The sequence below is a fragment of the Fragaria vesca genome, linkage group LG7 (assembly GCF_000184155.1).
Source record: "Fragaria vesca subsp. vesca linkage group LG7, FraVesHawaii_1.0, whole genome shotgun sequence".
NCBI classification, from domain to species: domain Eukaryota; kingdom Viridiplantae; phylum Streptophyta; class Magnoliopsida; order Rosales; family Rosaceae; genus Fragaria; species Fragaria vesca.
The window spans coordinates 18,275,193-18,285,718 of NC_020497.1; the positions used below are offsets into that span (position 1 = coordinate 18,275,193).

Here is a 10,526-nt window from a genome sequence, read left to right on the forward strand (position 1 = left end):
CTCTCTCTCTCTCTCTCTCTCTCTCTCTCTCTCTCTCTCTCTCTCTCTCTCTATGTGCAGCCAAGTCAGCCGGAGATTCGCTGCCGTCCTCTTGCACCGACGAGCTAGTCTGGTTCTCGTCGTTTGCTTCTGCTACCTAGCTCCTCTTCCGTCTTCGTTCAGACTGGGCAGGAGTGCGTCGGGGTTGGGCTAGGTTCGTGCCGAGATCGATGATGGTGCTGCTGGGGCGCGCTCGGGGCTCTGCTGGAGTTCGATCCGGGCTGGATCGTGGCTAGATTGTGGCTGGGGAAGGGCGTTGCTTGCCGACGTGCGCCGGGGTCTGTGGAGGAGGCCGGTGTTCTCATTCTCTTCAGTGGAGGAGGCCGTCGGGGAATGCAACTCGTTCTCTTCGGTGGAGGAGGCCGCCGGGGACTGCAACTTGTTCTCTTCGGTGAAGGTGGGTGCCCAGAGAAAAAACCTGGGTGCCCAGTTCATGTCAGTTAGTTTTTTTTTTTTTTTATCCTTACATTTAAATATTATGGTCAGTAAGTGATTATTAAGGATTGATAAGTGATTATTGGGGCCAATAAGTTATTATTTGAGGTTTGTAACCTGATTATTGAGGGTCAATAAGTGATTATTGGGTGATTACTGGGTGTCAATAACTGAAAACTAAGTGATTATTAGGTGTCAGTAACTGAAAACTAAGTAATTACTGAGTGTCAGTAACTGAAAACTAAAAGTTATTGGGGGTCAGTAACTGGTTACTGGGTGTCAGTAATTAATCAATAACTGGTTACTGGGGGTTAGTAACTGGTTATTATGAGTCATTAACTGGTCAGTAACTGGTTATTGGGGGTCAGTAACTGGTTACAGGGGAAAATCCGGTGACCGGAATCCGGCGGTTAGGGAAATTCCGGTGACCGAAATTCGGCGGCCGGTGACCGGAGTCCGAGGTTCCGGCCAAGTCTTTTCATGTTGAAGAGGTGGGGGCAAAATAGTCTTAAAATAATATGGTTTGTTAAGACTTTAGTAAAGATTTGTGCATTTGGGCATAAAAAGGGTTACCTTATATTGAAATGGGAAATAAGGGGTTTGAATTAGTACTAAATGGGCATTTTCTCTTAATTAAACCATTGCTGCTTAACTTGTTCTTTTAGCAAATCGATTTTGGTTCGTGCGAAGTGAAATTTTACTTCGATTCTTTGCTATCTTTAGGGATGCATGTTCCTACCATCCCATGCACGATGCATTAATCGAAACATAGAAATTACGAAGCAGAGGTTAATTTGAATAAATAAATAAAAATTAGAGGTTAATTAATTAAACAACCTAGAGCTCATGGGAAGCTTGCTTACTTGCATGCAAAGCTACTTTTCTCCAAGCCATTACAACTACTATACTATGTCTATTATTAAGATGAGCTAGCACATCAGGTAAGGTGAGCACGTACGTGGATACGATAGATATAGAAATTAACATATGAACAATTCATATCACGCCTATAAATCAATCATAAAGCGACATTCACTCACTGTTTATTTCGGTGAAAAATCAAGAAAAATGATCCATAATTTCATCATTCGTGACGTTTTTACAATTAAAAAACGTTTGATTCTCATGTCTTACATCATCAAACAAATGAAATTATTGATCGTTTATGTAGTTCGACATGAATTAGAAACTTATTTTTAATTGGTTTTGATATTCGATCTGACCTAATACCTAGTGCCGCGACAATACATGCTTTCAACACCCACGTTAAACGACGATGCTCTCGTAAAGCTCTGGTCGGAGCTAGCTAGGATTGAGACTTGATCGACAGGTACTGGATTTATCTGGTTATTGTCCGAGTGACTCATCACTGTGTGGTCACTTTCAGAGGTGTGAAATGGGCATGGTTGCTAGCTGCAAAAGTTTTCCACTCTTTTGATCGAATAGAGTGATAGAGATCCAACCAACTTGTGCTAGCTATCTATAGCCTAACAATAACAAACACATCTCCTTGTTCTCTTCTGCTCTCTATTTCAGCACGAGTTTAATTTCTGGGTTGCAATTTCTAAACCTCTATTATTGGTGGTGACCGAGATATCTAGAATATAATGACCGCAATCTTTCTCTCTTGTCAACTCTTGCAAAGAAAACGACGTTGGTTTTGTTAACTCTCCACATAAAAAATAAAAAAAAAGGTGAAATTTACACTCTCTATTTTACAATCCACACTTTCATCTTTTTTTTCTGGTAAAGTTTTCATAAAAAAGACAAAACACATGTCACTAAAGACAAGATTTAAATTACTAAAAGAGGAAAGTTGGAGTTGGTGTAGTTAGTTAAAATTAGGGTAGGTAGTTAAAAATTTAAAAAAAAAAAACCAGAAAGAAAATATTAGAAAGTAAAAAGTCTGGCCTTTTTAGGATTAATATTAGCCCACTAAAGGTGGACCGACCACCCTGTCTAGGCCCAACCAAGCTAGATTCCGCCTAGCCAGCCTTGGGCTCCGTCTAGCCCGCTTAAGCCCAGTCAGCCTATATCCTTTCATTTTTTTAAAGGGAAATTTCTGGCCCAGCAGAGCAGAGTTAAATTGTCGACTCCGCTGAACCCCTAAACCCTAATATCTAGTTCCATTCTCCTCAACTGCACCGTCGGGGGGTCTCGGCCGTCCGATCTAGGGTTAAGAATTTCCCGATCACCGTGGTTTAACTGAAAGCCTTATCATCTCGCAACTCCAAATGGAGGTGTTTGAAAAGCTTTTCTGCATGCTTATTTGAGGGCTGTGGACAAACTCACAAACAGAAACTCTTAAGCTATGAGACAAGGTTAGTACTGCCTTAGAGATTTTCTTGTTCAGGTGTATGACCTTGGTTGGAGTAATCCCGACAATTTAGAGCTTCGGATGTTGCATCACAGTTGCGAATACAGAAAGTTTGGAGTCCGGCAACATCTGTAGAACTTAGTTTGAACGTAGATGGAGCATTTGGACCTCATTTGACGAAAGGAGAGGGAGGTGTGCTGCTTCAAGCTGCTTTTCAAAAATATGTAAGTGCAGTTTGTTGGTTCTGCAACCCATGCTGAACTCCTTGCTGTTCAGTCGGTTCTTCAGCTCATTAAACATTCAAACCACACAACTACAGCTTTGTAAGTGAGTGTCATGTCTGACTGCCTGTTAGCTGTGCAAGATATTAATAATAGGTCTCCAAATCTCACAGAGTATGGTTCATTGATTGACATTGAGTTTGATCATTCTATTTTATCCTAAATCGCAAATGGAACTGACAAATCATACATTGTTCTATTCAAGCCTGAATTACATAACATAACGACTGGATTATAAAATTTTATTGTTTGATTCTATGTTGCACGGACACTCCACATGGGTGCCGACACTCCCAACACGCGTCTAACATGGCAAAAAACTTGTCCGACACGCTACGTGGCGTGTCCAAAAAAGTTGGCTTTTTCGACATGTTTTGGACACGTTGACCGGCCCAACACGTCTATTTACGACACGCCTCGTCAGCTTTTCTCACTTAAAATAAATAAATAAATGAGTGCAGTAGAGGTCCGTCACGCAGTAGAGGTCCGTCGCGCAGTCGCATAGAAACAAAGAGAGAAAAGTCAGGAAACGACGCAGACGAAGAAAATGTCGCCCATTCGATATCTACATAATTATATGAAATTTTATATAAAATTTCCTGCATAATTATATGAAATTATAACTATGACGTGGCGTATCGTAAATAATTATTTCATGCATAATTATATGAAATTTTGTGTATAATTATATTTTAGTAATTTTTTTATTAAAAATACATAAATATATAATTATGTTTGCCGTATCTAAGCCGTGTCAGAAACGCAGTTTTTGAGTTTTACTATGTCGGCGTGTCGCCCCATATCGTGTTGCCGTTTCCGTGTCCGTGCAACTTAGGTTTGGTTTATTTAACTTTTGTAAGATCCACAAGTGATATAGAATATAAGAAATCGTTAAATTAAAAGTCTAAATGTTCGAGTTTCAAAATTGCATTCAATTTGATCGGAGTGAATTATACCAACACCAAACTGTGTTTGATTGATCTAATCAGCTCTGTTCGATACACATACTCAAGAGTTATTTCATCGATTCTGTAAGTTTAAGATTATTTTATCTCATATTATACGATAAAGAGTGACAAAATCATGGTTCAGTAATATACTATGGGTCTTTCAAGCTCACATATTTGCCCATAAGCATGCCATGTCCCCTATCCATATAAGAGAAGAGTTGCGCTAGCACAAGACTATTCTACCATTGAAAAATCTGCACACTTGTTGTCAAGTTTGTGAAAACCTGAAAGCCCCATGCTTGTCTCTGTGTCAACCTTGACAACTTCGTAGCCTTATCATGTAAGCATCGAAGGGGTGGAAAGCACAAGTCCAAGGCTCTTATAAACAAAGCAAACCCTAAAGATTGAAAACCTGAGACTTAGTGGATTGGACAAAACCAACAAAATAGATAATGCCTTCAATTATAGAGAAGCATGGGATTTATATAAAGTATAAACTAGTACACAAGTTGTTATATTTTGGAGCGTCCAAAGTGGAAGGCTGAGTCAGAGTATTCCAATAATGAAATTGCTGTCCCCTCCCTGATCACCACCAAAAGTCTTGCCCTCTGAAGAAAGAAGAAAACAAACAACGCGCTAAAATGGTGGCAGCTTCCTCCTCCTTCTGATTTTTCATATATCTAGCTTGATTCCTAATCCATCATCACTCTTGTAGAGTTGGTCTAACACCTTCACACATTTTCATCTTATCCACTCTATTCATGCCTTACTATACTTGGAGATAATCAAGACATGATAAACATGACATGTATTAGAGGAGAAGTTAGCCAAACTACTTTTAGGGGCCAAGTTTGCCATATTTTATTTTCTCGTAACATAATGCTTAATCTTGATAAATATAAAGTCACGAGCTAGCTAGATAAATTGTTTTATTCAAGATCGTCCGAGATTTGTAAGAAGATCGTTAGTGCACATAAAACACGGTATTAAAGTTTAAGATATTGATGGAACTTGGTCTTACATACAATGTTCACGTTTGGTTCTCCTCCTCCATAGACCTCATGGTTTTGGGACGGACATTTAAAGCGTGATAAATCTTAATGATGTGCGGTTTTTTAGTTGTCCAAGCTCATACGTATGTCGAAAGTTCAAAATCGATATGTAACTCGAATCTTATAACTAATCGAATGGAATTTTCTCAAAAGAAGAATGCTGATTGTTTCATCTGAAAAAGAAAAGAAAAGTGAGTGAGAACTAGGAAGAATATTTTCCTTTCCAAATGGCGATATTCTCACAAAACCAAAAACAAGAGAGAAAAGAGAGATGAGATGTGCAGGCGTGCGAATTATGAAGCAGAATCACACGTGTGGGGAGAAAATTCGTTAGAAGCCTTAAAGGGTTTTCCAGTCAACATCCAACCGAGTTAGGAGTCAAGGCCACGTTGAATGTAAATTTCGATTTGAGTCGAATTTGAGTTTCATTTAGGTGAGAGGAGAAAGAAAGATAGGATTAGTCATAAAGAATTGGCCTTTGGCTCTGAAGCTTTGACTTGGACCAAAACTCACACACACACAGAAGAAAAGAAAGCGCGGAGAAAGAAAGAAAAAGTCACACTTTCCTCTCTTCTTCCTTGAGCACACACCGAGAATATAAAGCCTCACAATCCCCTTCTTCTTAATCCCAAGCTCCTCTCATTTGAGGTCCAAACCACTCTTAACAAATACAACACAGCTCTCCCAACTCTCCTTGTGTCTCTGTGTCTGATAATCAAAGCTATATACTTGAACAAGGTATGCAAAAGCTTCTGGATTTCGGTTGTTTTAGGATTGCTAGAAGATTAAAGTTTGATGCTTTGTGTGTTTGGATTGGGTTATGTGATACCCTTTTGCATGAATTGAAATGGGTTTTGGTGGAATTTTGGTGGGTTTTGAGTTATTTTGATATTGGGGATCTGGTTTGTTTGTATAGGGATATGTAAAGTTCTATGCTTTATGATGATTTTCAGAGTATTAGAAGCATATAGATGTTAGTTCTGGGGTGTTTTTGGGGTGTTGAGTTAGATTATCTTGTTCTGCTTATCTAGAGTTTTAGATTCACTTTGTGCAGCTAAGCAAACTAGTTTTATATATACTAAGCTGTGTCGGATTGTTTCAGTTGAATTGGGTATTGATCGTTTATTGTTAAAATTATGCAGGACTTCTAGTATGTGCAAGGGTTCTAAGAATACAGTTATATCCTCAAATTTCATCATGGAAAGTGAATTTCAGAAGCAGAATGGTGCTGGCCTGAATAAGTCATCGGTTTTGGTTGAGTTGTCCGCCTCGGACAATCTCGATGCTTTCAGGAGTGAAGTAGAGGAGAAAGGTCTCCATGTTGATGAGGCCAGCTTCTGGTATGGAAGAAGAATTGGGTCAAAGAAGATGGGGTTCGAAGAGAGGACACCGCTTATGATTGCTGCCATGTTTGGTAGCACCAAGGTTTTGAGGTATATAATCGAGTCTGGCAAGGTTGATGTCAATAGGTCTTGTGGTTCTGATAGGGTTACTGCCCTCCACTGTGCCACTGCTGGCGGTTCCTCTTCTTCGCTTGAGGTTGTCAAGCTCTTGCTTGATGCATCTGCTGATGCTAATTGTGTCAATGCTAATGGAAACAAACCCGTTGACTTGATTGCCCCTGCTTGGAAGTCTTCTTGCAACTTGAGAAGAAAGGCCATGGAGATGTTGTTGAAAGGTGATATGTCACTTTTGGGAAGTGATATTGATGATCAAGAAGTTCCAAGCCTTCAGTTGTTGAAAGAGGGAAGCGAGAAGAAAGAATATCCTATTGATATTGCATTGCCTGATATCAACAATGGGATTTATGGTTCAGATGAGTTCAGGATGTACACTTTCAAGGTGAAGCCATGCTCCAGGGCGTACTCTCATGACTGGACCGAGTGCCCTTTTGTTCACCCCGGTGAGAATGCAAGGAGGAGAGACCCCAGGAAGTATCCATACAGCTGTGTCCCCTGCCCAGAGTTCCGCAAAGGCTCGTGCCAGAAGGGAGACGTCTGTGAATATGCTCATGGTGTTTTTGAGTCCTGGCTGCATCCTGCTCAATACCGCACTCGTCTTTGCAAGGACGAGACCGGATGCACAAGGAAAGTGTGCTTCTTTGCTCACAAGCCTGAAGAGTTGCGCCCGGTGTATGCTTCCACGGGTTCAGCCATGCCTTCACCTAGGTCTATGTCAGCCTGCGCTGGAGATATGACAACCATGAGCCCATTAGCTCTTGGTTCACCATCTCTGTCCATGCCTACCACATCAACACCACCCATGTCTCCAATTGCATCTTCTTCTCCTAAAAATGGAGGTCTGTGGCAGAACAAAGTTAACCTAACCCCACCTGCCTTGCAGCTTCCGGGAAGCAGGCTAAAGAGTGCTTCAAGTGCTCGTGATTTGGACTTGGAGATGGAATTTCTAGGGCGTGATCACGCTAACCAACAACAACAGCAACAGCACATGTGGGATGAGATGTCTCGTCTCTCCTCTCCATCCTGCTATAATAACAGCAGGATGGGAGAGTTGAAGCCAACTAACCTTGATGATGTTTTTGGATCCTTTGATCCTTCTTTATTGTCCCAGTTGCAGGCACTCTCAACACAATCCCAGTTACAATCTTCACCTGGGCTTCAAAGTCGCCAAAACATGAACCAACTTCGTTCAAGTTACCCATCCAACTTGTCATCCTCTCCCGTGAGGAAGCCCTCTTCATTTGGGCTTGATTCACCTGCAGCATTGGCAGCCGCAGTTATAAATTCAAGGTCTGCTGCCTTTGCAAAGCGAAGTCATAGTTTCATTGACCGTGGAGCAGTAAACCATCTTCAAGGGTTTACATCGGCTGCTAACTCAAACACCATGATGTCGTCTTCGGATTGGAACTCACCTAGTGGGAAATTGGATTGGGGAATCCAAGGAGATGATCTGAACAAGCTGAGGAAGTCTGCTTCTTTTGGGTTCAGAAGCAACAATGCTGGATCACCAAACAACATGATGCAATCAGCTCTTGACGAGCCAGATGTGTCTTGGGTCAATTCTCTTGTGAAAGATGTTTCTTCCGAGAGGTCTGAGATGTTTGGTGCAGAGAGGCAGAACTATCGTCACCTGAACAAGGGGGTTCATGAAATGCTTCCGTCATGGGCGGAGCAGATGTATATAGAACAGGAGCAGAGGGCATAAGCAACAATGCTGCTGGAGAAGCTAATACTTTGGAGTTCCTACTAGTATTCGATTAATTAATTATAGTTTACTTGTAATGTAAGAGAAGGAGACAGTTTACACACTGAAACCAAATTCAATTCCATCAAGACCCTTTGGTTCTGGACAGGAGGAAGAAGATGAAGATAGATAGAAGAACTGAAGAGCTGCTGTATTTTTTTATTATATTGTATTTATTTATTTTTTTTCCCTCTTCAATCTGGGATATGTTAATTTGCTAGTTCTCCAAAGAGATAAATGAATCAGTTGCAGGAAATGCATTTTTTCAGACTTGTGACTGTTGAAAAACTATCTGTTCTGCAATCTATCTTATTCATTGGACTTCATACCGTCTTAGTTCCTCATGTTAATGTAGGGTTGCAATCTCTGTCAATCTTGCTTGGTCAGCTGCTCTTGATTCATAATCCACGGTACAGATTTCAAGATTCTGCACTTTGTGCATTAATGGGGTATCGCAAAAGAGAGAAAGAGACTTATGTCAGTAGATCAAACTTTAAGTTACGCAATTGCTTACGACAGATCGGACAGAACATAATCTAGGCATAAACGGGAGCACTAGGGCAATTCTTGCTCCATTAATGGGAGTCGGGTAGTCATTTGTGCAATAGATTTGTCGAGTATGATAGAGGAAAGTGACATAATTTACATCCACATCCTTGCTGGAATGGTTTGAGTGACAGGAGAGCTCCTACTAATGTAATGGAGTGCCAGGGAAGATGGTGGAGGCGTGGAGCTGCTTTTGTTTACAATGGAACTGGAGAGACCAATACCGTGTAGGACCCGAGTGGTTTTTGACGTTTGTTTTTGCAAGGAAGTCTTGGGATTGTGGTCCAGCCGCCGCCCATGAGTTTTAAAATCAATATCAATAATGCAACTCTTTTAAGACGACCTTTCAAAAACAACTACTTTAATAAATCAGTAGAGATTTTGATATTATCTATGTTTTTTTTTATTTATATTTTATTTTATTATTTATCTACAGTTAAAAGACGCGTACTTTAGATTGTCTACTTAATAAACTAGACGGTAATAAGAAATAACAAAATGATATGAGCTTTCATGGTAAATACGCTCATTTTACACCTAATACAAGACATTTCCAACTACCCATATCTAATTCTTATGTAGCGATAATACCAGTCGTCTGCGGACCTCAATTAGTGTACAACTAAGTAGAATCGAGAGTTAAATAAGAATAATTTTCCATCCAATTGTCTAGTAATGATCAAGAAGATCAAGCGACCTCTTTGCCCTTAATGTTAGGGCTCGCCTAACCCATGTCGAAACTAAGGAATGGGTAGATAACCCCTAGATCCCTGTGAGGCTAGAAAGGGTTAAAGCCCACATAACCAGGGACGGAACTAAAGCAAAGGCTGTATGGGCTACAGCCCAACCGAAAATTGAGCCAAAAAACCTTAGGTATATAAATATATATATATCATAGCCCAGCCCAGCCCAATGAAAAAAAAAAGCAATCTTATTTACCTTATTTACCTGGATACATAACCAAAATGGAGGGCTGAACTTTTGGCAGACTCCCTCAGTCCCTCGTTAGTTCCTCTAACAGTCTAACTTCAATTTGTATTTGGGTGATTGGGATTTAGGAGAAAGTGAAACTTCAAAGTCCAACTCTACAACTACAAGGTATGAATGATTCCATTTGTTCTATTGAAATTGAAAGTAATTAGTTCTGCACTTCTGTTTTTGATAAATGACGAATTCGATTTAGGATTCAAGAATCAAGACCTCAATGCCTTCAAAGCTTTGGACCTTTGGTTGATTGCCTCTATTATAGCCTTCCAAGTGAGCAGTTCTTGTAAGTTTTCACTCATTGAATCTTTGATCTTGTTTAATTGAAGTGATATGTGAGAACTGAGAACATGGCTTGATTTAATATAATGTTGCTTATCAATTTATACATATATATAGGTGCTGATAATGACTGATCATCGAATGCCCAAACGATATAAAAGTCTTTTCTCATGGTTTCAAAAAATTGATACTCCTCCAAGTGGTAGTGAGAGTGGGAGTGTGAGTGTGAGTGAGAATAGACGTGGGACTGAAAATTCTGTGAATGATGTCCCCAGGGATGTCCCTTTAGTTTCTTCTATATCTATACTAGTAGAAGAGTGTCGTAGTGAAAGAATTGAGGTAGGAGGGTTTGATATTACATCTCTTGAGCATGATCCAGGATTATGACGTCCAATATGTCAGTACCCTTTGAATGACCAGGAGAATGTTAGAAGAG

The 10,526-nt window shown here is 40.2% G+C and overlaps 1 protein-coding gene across 2 annotated transcripts; it reads left to right on the forward strand.

Annotated features, from left to right (window-relative positions):
* Positions 1–5,644: 5,644 nt before the first annotated feature.
* Positions 5,645–8,561, forward strand: LOC101306088 (zinc finger CCCH domain-containing protein 29-like). Of its 2 annotated transcripts, XM_004307609.1 has the most exons (3): positions 5,645–5,812; positions 6,217–7,490; positions 7,560–8,561. In XM_004307609.1, the coding sequence occupies exons 2-3, from the start codon at positions 6,227–6,229 to the stop codon at positions 8,237–8,239; spliced, it is 1,944 nt and encodes a 647-aa protein (XP_004307657.1). In that variant the 5' UTR covers positions 5,645–5,812; positions 6,217–6,226; the 3' UTR covers positions 8,240–8,561. The 2 variants fall into 2 exon arrangements, with proteins under 2 accessions (XP_004307657.1, XP_004307656.1); XM_004307608.1 differs by having other exon boundaries at positions 6,217–8,561.
* The last annotated feature ends 1,965 nt before the right edge of the window (positions 8,562–10,526 follow it).